Source organism: Carcharodon carcharias, chromosome 7 (assembly GCF_017639515.1).
Source record: "Carcharodon carcharias isolate sCarCar2 chromosome 7, sCarCar2.pri, whole genome shotgun sequence".
NCBI classification, from domain to species: domain Eukaryota; kingdom Metazoa; phylum Chordata; class Chondrichthyes; order Lamniformes; family Lamnidae; genus Carcharodon; species Carcharodon carcharias.
The window spans coordinates 50,040,039-50,063,012 of record NC_054473.1 but is presented as its reverse complement, the minus strand read 5'-3'; the positions used below and the strand labels follow the sequence as shown (position 1 = coordinate 50,063,012).

The following is a 22,974-nucleotide window of genomic DNA, read 5'->3' as shown; positions in this document are numbered from 1 at the left end:
GACACAAAGATAGGCACATTGTAAGTGGTCTAGATGGAAGTGTAAAATTACAAAGCAATATTGACAATTTTAGTGAATGGACAAAATCAGATCAGTCATGATCCTATTGAATGGTGGAGCACCATTCCTGCTCCAAATTCGTATTCTAGTCCTCTACGAACATACAAGGGAGTAAAAGTCATGCTTCTGCAATTCAAAGTCCTGGTTAGACTACACCATATCTTAGGAAGGATATATTGGCCTTGGAGGGAGCACATGGGAATGGTATGGGCTTGGATTGGGCGTGTTTCACAACTCAGCCGATTCTCCACTCGATGGACTTCAACGGAGCATAAAAATTAGGTGCTGTGTAAAATGGTTGACCTGAACTGCCCTTTTCCCCCAGGCAGGTTTGCTTAATACTGGGGGATTAGTTTCACTAAAGAATTATCATGTTAGCTAGCTCTGATGTGGTTCCTTAAGGTGAAAAGAAAGTAAAGCCTTACCCAGAAATTCCTTGCATCTTCCAGATGTTGCTTAAGACTGGTAACACCTTTCCACTGGCAGTGGTGGTACCTGTCTGTATCAAAGAATAGTGCAGATCAGATTTCAAGGAACACAAGCAGTAAATCAGTTATCTCAATAGCTTCCTTCTTCATGCCACAATACTTGTACCTTATTTAAACTCTGAGTGAATTGTTCCTCTGTCAGTAATCTGCTACAGGATACTCTTCCTATCAAAAGGTACTTTGTGAATCTATGAACCTAATAGACTAATGTCTTCATAAATAATTAATTAGATGCTTTATATTTACAAAGATACAGTTTTGAAACAAAATTAAATAATTAATTAGATGCTTTATATTTACAAAGATACAGTTTTGAAACAAAATTAAACGATACCTTTGCTTTCCTCCATTAAAAATAATTTACCCCACACTATTGCAAATTCAGCATCCCAGAAGCTACAGAACAGTTGAAAGAGTTATCTAAACTTATCACAATACTACAATTGTGTCTAAGGGTTTGGCCTACATTGTTCATTCATTAGGGTTCAGGATCTTATTTCACAAGATTAATAGGAAATATGTTTTAATTCAGGAAGACTAAAGCTTTAAAAGGTGTTGAACCATCTGTAGCACAGAAAACTTCAGCTGCAGAAATAGGCACGCCCCTAGCCGAGATGTACCAGTACAGCAACAACGCTGGCATCTATCGGGCAATGTGGAAAATTGCCCAGGTATGCCTGTCTACAAAAAACAGGACAAATCCATCCTGGTTAATTACTGCTCCATCAGTCTACTTTCGATCATCTGCAAAGTGACGGAAAGTGGCTTTGACAGTGTTATTAAGCAGCACTTATTCAGCAATAACCTGCTCACTGATACTCAGTTTGGGTCCCCCCATGATCACTCAGCTCCTGACCTCATTACAGCCTTGGTGAAAATATGGACAAAAGAGCTTAACTCAAGAGATGAGGTGAAAGTGACTGCCTTTGACATTAAGGTAACATTTGACCGAGTGTGGCATCATCCATCAAGGAGCCCAAGCAAAACTGGAGTCAATGGGAATTGGGGGGAAAACACTCCACTGGTTAAAATCATACCTAGCACAATGGAAGATGGTTGTGGTTGTTGGAGGTTAATTATCTCATGACATCACTGCAGGAGTTCTTTAGGGTAGTGTCCTAGGTCCAACCATCTTCACCTGTTTCAATGAACTTCTCTCCATCATAAGGTCAGGAGTGGAAATGTTCACTGATGATTGCACAATATTCAGTACCATTCATGACTCCTCAGATACTGGAGCTGTCCGTGTCCCTGTGTAGCAAGACCTGGACAACATTCAGGCTTGAGCTACTAAGTGGTAAGTAACATCCATGCCACACAAGTGCAGGGCAATGACCATCTCCAACAAGGGAGAATCTAACCATTGCCTCTTGACAGTCAAAAGCATTACCATCACTGAATCCCCACTGTCAACATCCTGGTGGTTACCATTGACCAGAAACTGAACTGGACTATCCTTATAAACATTGTGGCTACAAAAGCAGGTCAGGGGGTGGGGATTCTGCAGAGGGTACCTCACCTCCTGATTCCCCAAAGCCTGTCTACCATCTACAAGGCACAAGTCAGGAATGTGACAGAATACTCTCCACTTGCCTAGATGAGTACAGCTCCAACAACACTCAAGAAACTCAGCACCATCCAGGACAAAGCAGCCCACTTGATTGGCACCCAATCCACCACCTTCATCATTCACTCCCTCCAACACTGATGCACAATGGCAGCAGTGTGTACCATCTGCAAGATGCACTGCAGCAACTCACCAAGGGTCCTTCAACAGCACCTTCCAAAGCCACAACCTCGACCACCTAGAAGGACAAGGGCAGCAGATACATGAGAACACCACTACCTGCAATTTCCCCTCCAAGTCATTCACCATCCTGACTTGGAACCATATCATAGTTCCTTTACTGTCACTAGGTCAAAATCTTGGCACTCACTCTTAACAGCATTTTGTGTGTACCTAAACCACATGGGCTGCAGCAGTTCAAGACTGCAGCTCACCACCATCCTCTTGAAAGCAATTAGGGATGGGGCAACAAATGCTGGCCTAGCTAGTGACGCCCACATCCCATGAAAGAATGAAAAAAGAACCATCACAAGTAATTTGCAACACCACCTTTTGGCTTTCCTGCAGTATTATTCCCTATCTTACCTTTGCCAGCATGATTCTCGTCTTTGCTACATCGAGAGGGGTGGTGACTACAGCTGCAAGTGCACCTGAAACCAGAAAACAAAAATTAATCTTTAATCAATTTGACAAAACCCATTTCATAATTACATCCAGGAGTTCATGCCAGATTGCGAAACATACATACACACATATATATACATACACACATATGTACAAACATGTATATACACACATATGTACACACATATTTATATACACACACATATGTAAACACACATATATACACACACATGTACACACACATATATACATACACATGTGTACACACATACATACATACACACATATGTACACACACATATATACATAGACATGTGCACACACATATATACATACACACATGTGCACACATATATACATACACACACATATGTACACACGTATATATATACATACACACATATGTACACACATATATATATACATACACACATATGTACACACATATATACATACGTATATATACATACACACATATGTACACACATATATACATACACACATATATATGCATACACATATATACATACACATATATACATACACACATATATATGCATACACATACGTACACACACATATGTACGTATACACACACGTACATACACACATACGTACACACACATACAAACACACATATGCACACACATACATACACACACATATATACACATATACACACGTATACACAGACATATACATAGACGTATACACACATTTACACAGACGTATACACCCGTATACACAGACGTATACACATGTATATACACATACACACAGACGTATACACATGCACACACGTATACACAGATGTATACACACGTATACACAGATGTATACACACATACACACATATACAGACGTATACACACACACGTATACACACATGTACACACATACACACTCACACACACACACACACGTATACATACATACACACGTACACATACAAAAACACACACGTACACACATACACACACACATACGTATGCATACACACACGTACACACATACGTATGCATACACACACGTACACACATACATATACATACATACACACGTACACACATACATATACATACATACACACGTACACACATACATATACATACATACACACGTACACACATACATATACATACGTACACACATACATATACATACGTAAACACATACATATACATACGTACACACATACATATACATACATACGTACACACATACATATACATACATACGTACACACATACATATACATACATACACATACGCACACACATATACATACATACACATACGCACACACATACATATACATACATACACACACGTACACACATACATATACATACATACACACATACATATACATACATACACACACGTACACACATACATATACATACATACACACACGTACACACATACAAATACATACATACACACACGTACACACATACATATACATACATACACACACGTACACACATACATATACATACATACACAAGTAAACACATACATATACATACACACAGGTACACAAATACATATACATACACACACATACGTACACACATATACACACATACATATACATACACAGACATACACACACACATACATACACACACATATACACAAGTACACACGTATACACAGATGTGTACACATGTATACACAGACGTGTACACACATATGTACACACGTATACAGATGTGTACACACGTATACACAGACGTATACACACGTATACACATGTACACACAGACGTATACACACGTACACACGTATACACAGATGTATACACACGTACACAGGAATACACAGACGTATACACACGTATACACAGATGCATACACACGTACACACGTATACACACGTACATACAAACGTATACATACGTACACTCGTATACACAGACGTATACACACGTACACTCTTATACACACACATATACACACAGACGTATACACACATGTATACACACAGACGTATACACACACATACATATCTATACATACACACACACGTACACACATACATATCTACACATACACACACACGTACACACATACATATACATACACATACGTACGCACATACACATATACATACATACACATACCTATACATACATACACATACCTATACATACATACACATACATATACATATACATACACATACATATGTACACACATACTTACATATGTACACACATACTTACATATGTACACACATACTTACATATGTACACACATACTTACATATGTACACACATACATACATATGTACACACATACATACATATGTACACACATACATACATATGTACACACATACATACATATGTACACACATACATACATATGTACACACATACATACATATGTACACACATACATACATATGTACACACATACATACATATGTACACACATACATACATATGTACACACATACATACATATGTACACACATACATACATATGTACACACATACATACATATGTACACACATACATACATATGTACACACATACATACATATGTACACACATACATACATATGTACACACATACATATGTACACATATACATATACATACATACACATATACACACATACAAATATACACACATACACATATACACACATACACATATACACACATACATATACATACATACACACATAAATACACACATACACATACATACATATGAACACATACATATACATACACATACATATACATACACATACATATACATACACACATACATACATATACACACATACATATACATACACACACATACACACACATACATATACATACACACACATATACACACATACATATACATACACACACATACATATACATACACATACATATACATACACATACATACATATACACACATACATATACATACATACACACATACATACATATGTACACACATACATACATATGTACACACATACATATACATACACACAGATATAAACACATACATGTACATACATACAGACGTACACACATATACATACATACACACACAGGTACACACATACCTATACATACATACACAAACAGGTACACAGACATATACATACACATGTACATACATACATATGCACACATACACACACATGTAAACACATACATATACATACATACACACACATGTAAACATACATATACATACATACACACATGTACACACATACATATAATATATACACACAGGTACACAAATATATATACATACATACACACAGGTACACACATACATATACATACATACACACACAGGTACACACATATACATACATACACACACATGTACACACATATACATACATACACATGTACACACACATACACACATACGTACACACATATACACACGTATACAGAGACATGTACACACAGACATGTACACATACACAGACGTGTACACACGTACACACAGACGTGTACACACAGACGTGTACACACAGATGTGTACACACGTAAACACAGACGTGTACACACAGACGTGTACACACGTACACACAAACACAGACGTATGCACACGTACACACGTATACACAGACGTATACACACACACGTATATACACACAAAAATACACACACACGTACACACATACATATCTATACATACACACACGTACACACATACATATACATACATACACACACGTACACACATACATACACGTACATACACACACGTACACACATACATACACGTACACACATACATATACATACATACACACACACGTACACACATACATATACATACACACACGTACACATACATATACATACACACACGTACACATACATATACATACACACACACGTACACATACATATACATACACACACACGTACACATACATATACATACACACACGTACACATACATATACATACACACACGTACACATACATATACATACACACACGTACACATACATATCCATACACACACGTACACATACATATCCATACACACACGTACACATACATATACATACACACAAGTACACACATACATATACATACACACACGTACACACATACATATACATACACGCACACGTACAGACATACATATACATACACGCACACGTACAGACATACATATACATACACGCACACATAGACATACATACACGCACACGAACAGACATACATATGCATACACGCACACGTACACACATACATATACATACACACACACATATACATACACACTACGTACACAAATACATATACATACATACACACGTACATTCATACATATACATACACACACGTACATACATATACATACACACACGTACATACATATACATACACACACGTACATACATATACATACACACACGTACATACATACATATACATATACACACACGTACATACATACATATACATACACACACGTACATACATACATATACATACACACACGTACATACATATACATACACACACGTACATACATATACATACACACACGTACATACATATACATACACACACGTACATACATACTTATACATACACACACGTACATACATACTTATACATACACACACGTACATACATACTTATACATACACACACGTACATACATACTTATACATACACACACGTACATACATACTTATACATACACACACGTACATACATACTTATACATACACACACGTACATACATACTTATACATACACACACGTACATACATACTTATACATACACACACGTACATACATACTTATACATACACACATGTACATACATACATATGTATACATACACTCTTACATACATACGTATACATATACACGTACGTACATACATACGTATACATACACACGTACGTACATACATACGTATACATACACACGTACGTACATACATAGGTATACATACACACGTACGTACATACATAGGTATACATACACACGTACGTACATACATAGGTATACATACACACGTACGTACATACATAGGTATACATACACACGTACGTACATACATAGGTATACATACACACACGTACGTACATACATAGGTATACATACACACACGTACGTACATACATAGGTATACATACACACACGTACGTACATACATAGGTATACATACACACACGTACGTACATACATAGGTATACATACACACACGTACGTACATACATAGGTATACATACACACACGTACGTACATACATAGGTATACATACACACACGTACGTACATACATAGGTATACATACACACACGTACGTACATACATTGGTATACATACACACACGTACGTACATACATAGGTATACATACGTACGTACATACATAGGTATACATACACGTACGTACATACATAGGTATACATACACGTACGTACATACATAGGTATACATACACACGTACGTACATACATAGGTATACATACACACGGACGTACATACATAGGTATACATACACACGGACGTACATACATAGGTATACATACACACGGACGTACACACACGTATACATACACACGGACGTACACACACGTATACATACACACGGACGTACATACATATGTATACATACACACGGACGTACATACATATGTATACATACACACGTACGTACATACATATGTATACATACACACGTACATACATACATATGTATACATACACACGTACATACATACATATGTATACATACACACGTACATACATACATATGTATACATACACACGTACATACATACATATGTATACATACACACGTACATACATACATATGTATACATACACACGTACATACATACATATGTATACATACACACGTACATACATACATATGTATACATACACACGTACATACATACATATGTATACATACACACGTACATACATACATATGTATACATACACACGTACATACATACATATGTATACATACACGTACATACATACATATGTATACATACACACGTACATACATACATATGTATACATACACACGTACATACATACATATGTATACATACACACGTACATACATACATATGTATACATACACACGTACATACATACATATGTATACATACACACGTACATACATACATATGTATACATACACACGTACATACATATGTATACATACACACGTACATACATACATATGTATACATACACACGTACATACATACATATGTATACATACACACGTACATACATACATATGTATACATACACACGTACATACATACATATGTATACATACACACGTACATACATACATATGTATACATACACACGTACATACATACATATGTATACATACACACGTACATACATACATATGTATACATACACACGTACATACATACATATGTATACATACACACATACATACATACATATGTATACATACACACGTACATACATACATATGTATACATACACGTACATACATACATATGTATACATACACGTACATACATACATGTATACATACACACGTACATACATACATGTATACATACACACGTACATACATACATATGTATACATACACACGTACATACATATGTATACATACACACGTACATACATACATATACATACATACACATGTACATACATACATATGTATACACACACGTACATACATATGTATACACACAGGTACATACATACATATGTATACACACACACGTACATACATACATATGTATACACACACACGTACATACATACATATGTATACATACACACGTACATACATACATATGTATACATACACACGTACATACATACATGTATACATACACACGTACATACATACATGTATACATACACACGTACATACATGTATACATACACACGTACATACATACATATGTATACATACACACGTACATACATACGTATACATACACACGTACATACATACGTATACATACACACGTACATACATACATATACATACATACACATGTACATACATACATATGTATACACACACGTACATACATATGTATACATACACACGTACATACATACATATACATACATACACATGTACATACATACATATGTATACACACACGTACATACATATGTATACACACAGGTACATACATACATATCTATACACACACACGTACATACATACATATGTATACACACACACGTACATACATACATATGTATACATACACACGTACATACATACATATGTATACATACACATACGTACATACATACATATGTATACATACACACACGTACATACATACATATGTATACATACACACACGTACATACATACATATGTATACATACACACGTACGTACATACATACATATGTATACATACACACACGTACATACATACATATGTATACATGCACACACGTACATACATATGTATATATACACACGTACCATATGTATACATACACACGTACATACATATGTATACATACACACACGTACGTACATACATATGTATACATACATGTACATACATACATGTACATACATACATATGTATACTACACACACATACATACATATGTATACATACACACAAGTACATACATACATATGTATACATACACACAAGTACATACATACATATGTATACATACACACGTACATACATACATATGTATACATACGCACACACGTACATACATACATATGTATACATACGCACACACGTACACACATACATATCCATACATACGCACACACGTACATACATATATATCCATACATACGCACACACGTACATACATATATATATACATACACACACACGTACATACATACATATCCATACATACGCACCCACGTACATACATACATATCCATACATACGCACCCACGTACATACATACATATACATACACACACACTTACATTCATATATATATACGCACACACGTACATACATACATATATATACATATGCACACATGAACATACATACATATACATACATATGCACACACGTACATACATACATATACATACATACATACGCACACACGTACATATATACATATACACACTCGTACATACATACATATAGATACATATGCACACACGTACATACATACACATACACACATATATACACACACGTACATACATATATATACACACACGTGTACATACATACATATATACGCACACGCGTACATACATACATCCGCACACGCGTACATACATACATACGCACACGCGTACATACATACATACATACGCACACGCGTACATACATACATACATACGCACACGCGTACATACATACATACATACGCACACGCGTACATACATACATACATACACACACGCGTACATACATACATACATACGCACACGCGTACATACATAGACATACGCACACGCGTACGTACATACATACATACGCACACGCGTACGTACATACATACATACGCACACGCGTACGTACATACATACATACGCACACGCGTGCGTACATACATACATACGCACACGCGTACATACATACATACGCACACGCGTACATACATACATACGCACACGCGTACATACATACATACGCACACGCGTACATACATACATACGCACACGCGTACATACATACATACGCACACGCGTACATACATACATACGCACACGCGTACATACATACATACGCACACGCGTACATACATACGCACACGCGTACATACATACGCACACGCGTACATACATACGCACACGCGTACATACATACGCACACGCGTACATACATACGCACACGCGTACATACATACGCACACGCGTACATACATACATACGCACACGCGTACATACATACATACGCACACGCGTACATACATACATACGCACACGCGTACATACATACATACGCACACGCGTACATACATACATACGCACACGCGTACATACATACATACGCACACGCGTACATACATACATACGCACACGCGTACATACATACATACGCACACGCGTACATACATATGTACACACATGCATGCGTACATACATACATATATACACACACGTACATACATTCATATATATACACTCACACGTACATACATATATGTACATGCAGACATACACACGTATGCATGTATACACATACACCTATGCACGTAGATATACATACACACATATGCACGTAGATCTACATACACACGTATGTACACACACACATACGCACGTATATACACACACACGTATATACACACACACACACATACACACGTATATACACACACGCACATACACACGTATACACACACGTATATACACACACACATACACACGTATATACACACACACATACACACGTATATACACACACACATACACACGTATATACACACACACATACACACGTATATACACACACACATACACACGTATATACATACACACGTATATACATACACACATACACACGTATATACATACACACGTATATACATACACACATACACACGTATATACACACACATACACACGTATATACATACACACGTATATACATACACATGTATATACATACACACATATGTAAGGAACTGAATTACTGAAAGTGACTTCCATCCAGCCAATTTACATCCCTACGCTCAAATGACCTGGTTGAAACTGACAAACTTGTTTCAATGGAGAAGCTATGTCAATTGAGAGTGGGAACTTCTGCTTTCAAAATGAGGGTCCAGTGCTCCAAAACTGCACCTATTGAGCCCTTCAGTATTTGAACACTGGTTCCCCTTTGTCTGACAACTGATCTCTAGAAACAAATTCAAAACAGTGTGTGTTTTCTATGGAGTTAAAACTTAATCAGAATGATTGTGCCCTACAGACCAGGCAAAATTCAAGTTTAGCTGATTAATGTAGCCCAGGGGGAACTTCAAGTTATGATGGAGAAGCAGCAAGATAAAATAAAGAGATACAGCTTTACTAAATTAAATAGATTATGCAAAACAAAAATAAAAAGAAAGCAATAATCAATGAAGCCATCTAGTCCAATACTAGTTCAATATGAAGTTTTGTAAGCAATATGAACATCAGATCATGGAACAAGGACATTGAACCAGATCCTGCAGCAGGATCTAATCAGACCATTTCTCATGATTTATCTATATCAAAATCTATATCTCTCCATTCTTTTCTTAAGCAATGCTATAATCAATTGGATTATTGTGAGCCAGTTTTGGTCTCCTTACCTAAGAAAGGATATACTTGCCATAGAGGAAATGCACGAAGGTTCACCAGACTGATACCTGGAGTGGCAGGACTGTCGTATGGAGACATTAGGTCGACTAGGCCTGTATTCACTGGAGTTTAGAAGAGTGAGAGGGGATCTCATTGAAACATATAAAATTCTGATGGGGTTGGACAGACTGGATGCAAGGATGATGTTTCCTCTGGCTGGGGGGTGTAGAACAAGAGGTCACAGTCTCAGGATATGGGGTTGGCCATTTAGGACTGAGATGAGGAGAAACATCTTCACTCAGAAGGTGGTGAACTGTAGAATTCTCTATCACAGAAGGCTATGGAGGCCATCACTGAATATAATTAATACAAAATAGTTGGATTTCTAGACTCTAAAAGCATCAAGCGGTATGGAGAAAGAGCGGGAGTATGGCATTCGGATAGATGATCAGCCATTATCATATTGAATGGCGGAGCAGACTCCAAGGGCCAAATGACCTACTCCTGCTCCTAGTTCCTATGTTCATCTGCTTTTAACCTATTATTGTCTTTAGGTGAAATCAGGCACAGTCTTTTGCTGCCAAACAAATTATGGCTCAGTTGAGCTTTCCATTTCACAAGGTCAGAGTCATTAGCGAAAATCCAACAAAAATCTTGAAAATGTTGCTGTTAAAAACTAACTATTCTATAGCTAAAATTCCAAATCAATCTTTTGTAATTGGGTGAATGGTCTCAATGTTAGAAAAGAATAGCTGAGCAGACAGTTTAGTTTCAACTTCTTCACACAGAAGCTGATGAATATATAAAATAGATTCCAAGTGGAGACATTGCCAGGGGGGACATTGCCAATGGATGGCACCTGCAAATTTAAGAAGAATTGGAAAGGTTTTGGGGGAATCATTAAATAGTATGGCACAGGAGGAGAAAACTGGAAGAAATTTGTAGTATAAAGCATAGAGTGCAGTATAGTTTGTCTTTTAACCTTGGGACCGATGGCTGCAGTAGTCATTTTCTGCCCTGCACATTCGTACATAAACATTTTGCAAAAATGGAGAGATTTAGTTCTCTATCTAATTCACCAGCTGGAAGAAGCAACTGGCTTCCTCTGTTTATTACTGGGAGTGAAATCGTAAATTATATCAAGGCAGCATTTGTCCAAGTGTGGCAAAACTGGAGTCAATGGGAAGCAGGGGGAAAACTCTCCACTGGTTGGAGTCAAACCTGGCACAAAGGAAGATGGCTGTGGTTGTTGGAGGTCAGTCATCTCAGTACCAGGACATCACTTCAGGAGTTCCTCAGGGTAGTGTCATCGACCCAACCATCTTCAGCTGTTTCATCAATGACCTTCCTTCCATCATAAGGTCAGAAGTGGAGATGTTCTCTGAAGATTGCACCATTCGCAACTCCTCAGATACTGAAGTAGTCCATGCCCAAATGCAGCAAGACCTGGACAATGTCCAGGCTTCGGCTGACAAGATGCAAGTAACATTCACGCCACACAAGTGCCAAGCAATGACCATCTCCAACAAGAGATAATCTAACCATCGCCCTTTGACATTCAATGGCATTACCATCACTGAATCCCCCGCCACCAACATCCTGGGGGGGGCTACCATTGAAACTGAACTGGACTAGCCATATAAATATTGTGGCTATAAGAGCAAGTCAGAGGCTAAGAATTCTGTGGCAAGTAACTCATCTCCTAACTCCACAAATCCTAATCTACAAAGCACAAGTCAGAAGTATGATACAATACTCCCCACTTGCTGGATGAGTGCAGCTCCAACAATACTCAAGAAGCTGGACACCATCCAGGACCGCCAATCCGCATGATTGGCACCACATCTACAAACATTCACTCCCTCCAGCACCGATGAACAGTGGCAGCAGTGTGTACCATCTGCAGGAACTCACCAAGGCTCCTTAGACAACATCTTCCAAACCCACGACCTCTAACATCTAGAAGGACAAGGACAGCAGGTGCATGGGAACACCACCACCTGGAAGTTCCCCTCCAAGCCACACACCATCCTGACTTGGAACCATATCACTGTTCCTTCACTGTGGCTAGGCTAAAATCCTGGAACTCCCTTCCTAACAGCATTGTGGGTGTACCTATAGCATATGGACTGCAACGGTTCAATAAGGCAGCTCACCACCACCTTCTCAAAGGAAATTAGGGATGAGCAATAAATGTTGGTCTCACCAGTGACACCCACATCCCAAGAATGAATTAAAAAAATGTATTCTTCATACTTATATTTATGATTTTACTACAAATGACAGATAAAGAAAGTCGCTCTCTTATAACTTATTTTTAAAAATCCCATTGTGAAATCTCTTGTGAGAACTCGGATTGATCTGTATAATACCAGCATACGTCTCACCTGTAACCTTAGTAAATCCATGTTGCTAATTGATATTGCTTAAAAAAAGAATTAAGTGAGTTATGCTGTATAAAGAGACTAATATGAGGGCCAACTGGGTGACAGAGAATAAACCATTCACCTCTGGTCCACCACAATGCACTCATGGCACTTGTGGATTATTCAGCAGACACCATGTGATGGGTTTACTATCATAAGCTACCAATTCCCAACATGTATAACTCCATGTAATCATTCACTGATGTAGATGAAACATCATAGCTGTTACTCAGCTTGAAAGCAGATAGATGGCATGCTCAAAACTTTACTCCATAAAAATATGGCATGTCTGATTGATCTTTTGCTCCTTTAGTGTCTCAAAAAATAAATAAATAATAAGGCAAAAAGGACAAAAACTAACAAAAAGAACAGAAGGAAAAACAGCGGGAAAGAAAACACTGACATATTCAGGAAACACATATCACCAGTGTTTCCTTCATTTGAATAATTCATTTGGTAACATTTGTCAGAGTGCAAATTCAACCTGAAGTTTCTGTTGAACACAAAGCCATTCTGCACCAGCAACAGAACTAATCCACCTCCTATTGACTCAACTAACCCAAGGACTGTTTGCAGTTTCACAAGGTCAAAAATGAACAGAAAATTAAAACTTATTTTCTAACAAGCACTAGTGAAAATTCCAGCCATTATGTCAAATTTAACAGTATTTATTAAACTTCATGAGCTCCAAGTCATTCCAGTACCTGGATTGGCACTGAATTAGGGCATCTATAATGTATGGAAAAATTTCAACATTGGCTAATAATATTGCTGGGCAACTTTGCTGACAAAATCCACAGCAATTGCTAGAAAACATTCTAATTGCTTCTTGTACAGTTTGCTATGCCATTCATTTAACAAGATTACATCCAGTCTCTATTAAATAACTAAGTTACATTAAAGAATGTTAGGACTATTATCTGTTACAGTACTTTATAAGAATCAGATGTTTGCAAGATAATCACATTATTTGCAATTATGATGCAATTGGGCTTAGTATTGGTGAGTGTACTATTGCCAAGCCAGTTTACAGATTTTGACAGTTCACAACTTTATTGATTTAGTATTCACTTAAAAAGTGCACGTCGAACAAACAGACAAATTTAACTAACTGTTCTGTAGATTAGTTTTACAGCTGGTGTATTGTATTTGTAAAATACTGTCCTGACATTTTCCCTTCCAGAATACTCCAACAAGGAAGTCTGTTGTGGTAGAGCTAGTCGTTTTTGTCAACTTAAAGTTACTCTGCAAAGTTACATTCTGTAAATCGCCTCGATTTGGCAATGAATAGGCAACCGCAGCAGATGTCATTAACTAGTGCAAGTCTCGAGCCACACTATTATGTTTTCCCAGTTAGAAGCTGTTGAGCAACTGCACACTCTCAGCTCCTTGGACCAGCACTGACTGCCGTTACTGATCATTCACGCGGCAAGCTACAACAACTGACAGCAACGAGGGATATCCATTAATTTTTTTCTGAAATGCCAGCTGTTCCACCACCCAAAGGAAAAACCACCTACTAAACAAAGGAGAAATTAGAGTTTCTGCATCTTATTTTAAATGGTGGAATGGAACACTTGGGGTGTCAAACTCAAGAGTGGTCAGCCCCTTCGGAACTGGATAATTTGTGATCTGTAGTCTTGTTACAAAAGGTTTATTTATGTTTAGGCTAACAATGTAGTAATTACAGCAGTCATTTTGCTAAGTGTGAATTGGTATTTAGAAGTTAATATTTTCTAATGAGGAAAAAGTCAACAGTTAAAATCACTTGCTAAGTGGCGAAGCAACCTTTATTATCCAGACTTGTCAAATAATGAGATTTGACAGGAAACAAACATGCCTGTTTGTTAATGTGCACTAAAAGCAGCTCAATGCTGAGTGTTAGACAATATTCTGGATTAGCAGATGCTTGATACTGGATATAAATTATTAATTTTAAATCAAACATCTTTGAGTTCAGGCCAGTAGCTGAATTACTCATCAAGGACACCATCAAGTGCGAAAAATAAGTTTATTTCTGACGTCAATACTGGGATTTAGTCAGTTATTTCATGGCTGAGGTAAGATCAGTCACTGCAGTGGAGGATAATAAAAGATGATCAAAGCAAAATACTTTCACAAATTCAAAACATTGACATTTCTGAAAATAATGAGTTCCTCATACGGTAAATAATCCCTATAAATTTATTTCCAAGCAACTGCCTCCTCATGATCCAATTGCACTGCACCTTATTCCAGATCTCAAGGTTATGCATTCAAATTAGGATGTACAGCTTTGAGGTGAGTACCTCTCATGACATGGTATATTTGGAATTTATTATCAAAACCAGTGATTACTGTTTTCATAGAAAAACACATTTGTCAAATGGAATGCACAAAATAGCAGTAAGACGACCTCAGAATCCCATGCAAACCCCCCCCCCCCCCCACCCCCGAATTTGATTTATTTGATTAGAAACAAACAGCCCCTCACTTTGAGGAAAATAAAAGAAATTGAGCTTCACTTTGGACAAGAGAAAGCTTCCAAATGCTCGAAGTTGAAGTTTCAGGACTATTAAGGGGACTGATAAAGTTGACACAAGCAAGTTTTTCACTATGGTGAAGGGTTTCAAATACTCAGAGAAATAAATTTATAAAAGTACTAAGCTAGTAATGGGAATTGAAGTCACATGAAACTTTTCTTCTAAACATAAGTAATAATAGCGTTTTAAATAAAATACCTAGTGCAGTCATGTTAACAATTGGTTCCTGTGTTACTGGAAAAAGGAGGAATTGAGGGATATGGTAAAATGTCAGGTGAGTGAGTGTGAAGAGCTTGCATGTTATGATGTTTCTTTTCTTCACTCAACTTTAAAGGTTGGAACATCAATTAAATGGCGATTGGGTAATTGGCAGCTGTGAATAGGGCTAGTAAAAACTGCCTCTGTCAAGCAACAAACGTGTACAGGAGCTACATTGGCAGTGGTGTCGACCATACCTACATTTACTCACGTGCAAAGGATTTGCTCAGTGTGGCTTATAATACCAAATTACATTGAACAGACTAGTAGATACTTGTTGTGCAAAAGAAAAAGCCTTTTTTAAAAAAGAAATAAACAAATCATGAAAATACGTCAGTAGAAGAATTGTAGCTCGAGAAAAACGCTTTGCTAGAGATCCAACAGTAGCACAGTCCCAAACAATTCTTCCTTTTTTCGTATTTTTCCAGAGGACAGCCCAGGTGTTTGTGCCCTGTAGCCTCAGAAGTGCAACAAGTGGCATGTCGTCAGCCCTTGAGGCTAATGCAGCAGCACCTCCCTGCTCCTCACTCTAATTAATCTGCTCTTCTGTCAAACTTGTCACATGAACTGTTAATCATGGGTCCTTGTTGATATGACTTTAAACCCCTGAAGAACAGTTTGGAACAGACAGCTGCACAGCTGAGGATTCAGGACAGGCCCCTCTTCACTGAGAGATCTGTAAATATTCCTTTAACAAATGCAGAGGCCAGATTGACAGCTTCTATTTTCCCACACCTCAAATTTGTCAAGAACAAATTGCTTGTCCTTCATACGAACACCTTTCTCTTCAACCTTTTCTGTTCTCTGGACCTGCCCATTTCTGAACGTTATTTGCAAATTACTGCTGAAATTTAAGAAGAATGTTTCTGTTAACTTGATTTTTTGGCAAGTTTCCCTCTCTTAGCCCTCCCAGTATAGTATTTAATCCTCTGCACCTGCAAATGCTCCACAGACTGCAGCCTGCCAAGAATCAACCGCATGATTTTGCTTCCATGACCACACGGCCTGCAGTTGAAAAAAAGAAAATAACATTATTTGTTATATACCAGACCATTTGAAAACCCATGGGTTTACTGAGATGATGAGAACTTCTCTCACAAAGTGTGTGGCTATTTCTGTGCTTTTCATAATGTGACACATCCAACTTCTCAAGGAACTGAAAAGTATTTTAACACAGGCAAATAGCTTCGGAATACATTTGCATTAAAACAAGGGTCAAACTTAACAAAAAGCTGTGGCCAACCAGTGAGATTTTCCAATTGTAACTGTTTTGCATTAGGCAGACCACTTTTCAAAATATTATGGTGCTAATTTAATGTTGGAACAGTGGACATCATTAAAAAGTTAATTTTGCCATACAGTCATGCTACTGCTTATGAAAGTATATTTTACATAATGAGAGGTTCCTATGATGATGATCATAGTACATTTATGAGGCAATGGAAGACAAGGTCAAGATGAAGTGGCGTTTGTCTGAATAGAAATGTTTCTGAGGAGTTGGAGTGGATCATGGTCATTGGTGAGGGGGGTAGGGTTAGAGTGGACATTGGATGGAGCAGTGACTTGTTTAGGTCATGATGCAGACAGGGAGTGGCTGTTTGTTAAGCTTGGGTGATGGGAGGTCCAGGAAGTAGAGATGGCAGACGAGGTGAAAGCGGTGCTGTGGTGAGTGGAGGAAGGTCGGGGACAGCAGGTGAAAGGGAAGAAGCGCTCATATAAATGCTGAAACTAAAGGACTCACTTGACAGCAAAGATCAAAGTGACTTACTGAGACAGCCAGCAATGGGGTAGGCAACGGAGGAGAAGAGGCAAGAGAAGGGGTAAGGCCTGAGCTATTGCTATATGTTCAGCAGCCACATAAAGATGGCCACCAGGGGTGACAAGAAACAAGGATACCTTATTCCTCATGTTAAAATGGAAAATCCTGTTAATACACCAGCTACAGGCATGACATGAAATTGTGACAGCTAACACTTGACATTTTAATATTAGAAATCCCAGGAGATATTTACTTAGTTACTTTCAAGGAAATGTGTGACTGGACACCCCATTAATGTGCTCCCTTTGATACTTTGTTATGATTACATATAGAAATGTTGAGATGTGTCCTTAAATATATTTATGTGGCAGAATCAGTTGGCCTTTAGCCCTATAAAACAAGCCTGTTAAATTTGTGCATTAAATTCAATTTACATTTATCTACATGGCAGAGCGAAAGAGAAATTTCCTCTCCATATCTGAAAGGAGAAGAGTAATAACCGAGAAAGAAACTATATCACCGGTATGCACCAATCCATTCTTCTCTCTCTCTGATAGGATTTGCAGTTCTATTGTTTCCTAAAGAGAAATCCCTTCACAATAAAATTGATCACACATGGCTGCAAGAGCTCTTGTGCCAAACTAACTCTGCAGTGTCGTCTGTGGACATGGAAAAACAAAAACTAAATTATACACTGATGATTTCCAGTCTGCCGTTTCATACAATCAGATAGTGACAGTGTCTATAAAATAGAGCTGCGTCAGTGTTGCTAATTGTGTGTGATTACGTTACAATACATTGCTGACCTGCCACCATCAATGCAACAGCAGAGTAAATGAGATGATGCCACTGTCCCATGGAAAAGCTGTGCACCATCAAGAGGAATGATTTTCACTGGAGTTTTTGCCAGCACCACTGCCATCAGTACCAATATAAAAAGCAGGATGGCCATATTGACTTGTTTCTGCTAGCGGCTGAAGGTGACTGAATTTTCTCTGCACTTGGCCAGGTCAGTGAGCCTATTGTAGTGTCACTGACCTATGGGCTCCCCTCAACCACTTCTACTCCCATGTCAAAACCTACAATAACGGCAGGCCTCAGGTACACATTAAGGATGCACTTTACAAAAAAAAAAATATGTTTTTGAGGTTCCCCACGCACAGGATGTTTGGTTAAAATGCCATAAGCTATCATAACATCATTAGCAAGACTTGTTGCACCATCACACTAGTTTTGTGCCAGAAATAAGCAGTGTGTTTACACTGAGGCCCACAAATGTGAGAACAGCATGAAGTAATTAGATTTTTTTTAAAAAGGGTGCTGCCCTCTCCCACCATCATATGTAGTCTCCTAAAGATGATGGGCCAAATGTTACTTGTGAAACAGGCTGGAGTGCCGAGCCTATGTCACATGTGCTCTATTAAGCCGCAGATTGAATAGAGGACTTTGTTTTCCACTTCAAAGCCTCCGTCACAGAGAACCATTCCCGTCTCCTGTTCTTCCCTTATGAATAACTAATTTCAAATAAATCCATCACTGTTGAGCCTGGAAACCCACACAGGCAGGTCCCTGTTAAGTTTCCTGGATAGTCTTTCACTTAACTCCTCCACAATCACTATTTTTGCTTAATTTTTGACTTTTGTTTATATTTTTATACATAGAAATCTGGATGTGTTCCATTTAAAGAAAGGAGGTTTAAATTTCGGATAGCAGGCAACATGACTAAAGCCTGTTAATCCTATTTTGTGAGCATTTAAAGTGGAGAGGATCAAATCTAAATCCATGGAAGCTTCAGTATACTCCCAAATCCCTTCGAGCATTCAATATCTTTTGTATCACCCAAACAACAATTATTCTACGATTGCCACTGTAATATCCACAAGAATAACATCCAATAAACCTCTGTTGTTACAAGTAACAAGAACATGAAACATGGGTACGCTTGCAGTACTCTGCTTTCATAAAACCTGAGATTTTTTTTTTGAGTTGCTGCCTGCAGTACAACAAGTTATTTAATGAGTTCCATTCTTGAAATCTTGTCCCTTATAGCCAAATAATTTCTAAAAAAATTTCTTTCATGCAGTTTTTTAAATATAAAAATTACTCCTTATTTTCCCTAATAATAGGCAGTTTTTCGTTTGTTTGCACTTTTCTGTTCGGTCAGTGGGTTGATTTGGTGGGCAGAGTCCAACACACAGACAAATGGGGCGTGCGGAGAACTGGAGCTCATCAGTCACCTCCTGTATTAATTCAAGGGTCACAGAGCAGCTAAATTCAGGCACTGCTAAGCAGCCCAGTTTTTATGTTTTCATTTGTTTCAAATAATTTTGTTTATCTGGCTGACTGAACACTCGGCCACGAACAAAGCCTTGTCACTACGAAGACCAGAGTCCACCCAAGGTGACTCTCCCATTTCATTTTCCATTCTCCCCACCTGCTTTCCTCCTCCTCAGCACCTCCTAGCCCTAACCCTCCTGCAGTTTGAAAACATCCCAACTTCCGAAAGATCAGAAAGTGCAAGGAACAGAGCTTGAAGCTATGTCTGCCCACAAGCTCTTTGAAATCTCCCCTCATAAAAAGGACCTTACTTTTCTGTAAGCTTTAGTTAGTGGCTGCTGTACTGAGGCATAGATGCTCTGATGTGTCATGGGGAGCACACGAGGCAGATGCAACTGTGAACAATTGCTGGTAGCGAGGGGGGGGGGGGGGGTGCGTGCAGAGTGGAAACAGCCTGGCAGTGGGGAAGCTGGTGCAGTGGCATAGCACTGAGTGGGGTGGGGGGGAGGGGGGATGGGTTGGAAGAGGAGGCAGTGGGGGGTGGGGGGGTGGAGGGGACAGGCATGCAAGATAGGGGATGATATAAGAAGGATGCAAGATGCAAGTTATCGGATGGTTATGGGATGAGAGGATGGAAATGGTAAGAGATAAGATTAAAAGAAGTACTGATGACAGTAAATATCCTAATTTCACCACAAATGTTTTGTGAGTCTCTGCTAGTACATTAT

General features: G+C 38.1%; 1 protein-coding gene across 4 annotated transcripts in view; it reads right to left on the bottom strand.

The window, feature by feature from the left end:
• Positions 1-22,974, bottom strand: part of slc25a26 (solute carrier family 25 member 26) — a 229,124-nt gene that overhangs the window by 26,677 nt on the left and 179,473 nt on the right. For all 4 annotated transcript variants that reach the window (XM_041191564.1, XM_041191567.1, XM_041191566.1 and 1 more), the window contains exons 7-9: positions 19,146-19,215; positions 2,701-2,765; positions 486-559 (exon numbers count right to left, since the gene is read on the bottom strand). In XM_041191564.1, coding sequence (XP_041047498.1) covers positions 486-559; positions 2,701-2,765; positions 19,146-19,215 — 209 coding nt within the window. The remainder of the gene's footprint in view (positions 1-485; positions 560-2,700; positions 2,766-19,145; positions 19,216-22,974) is intronic.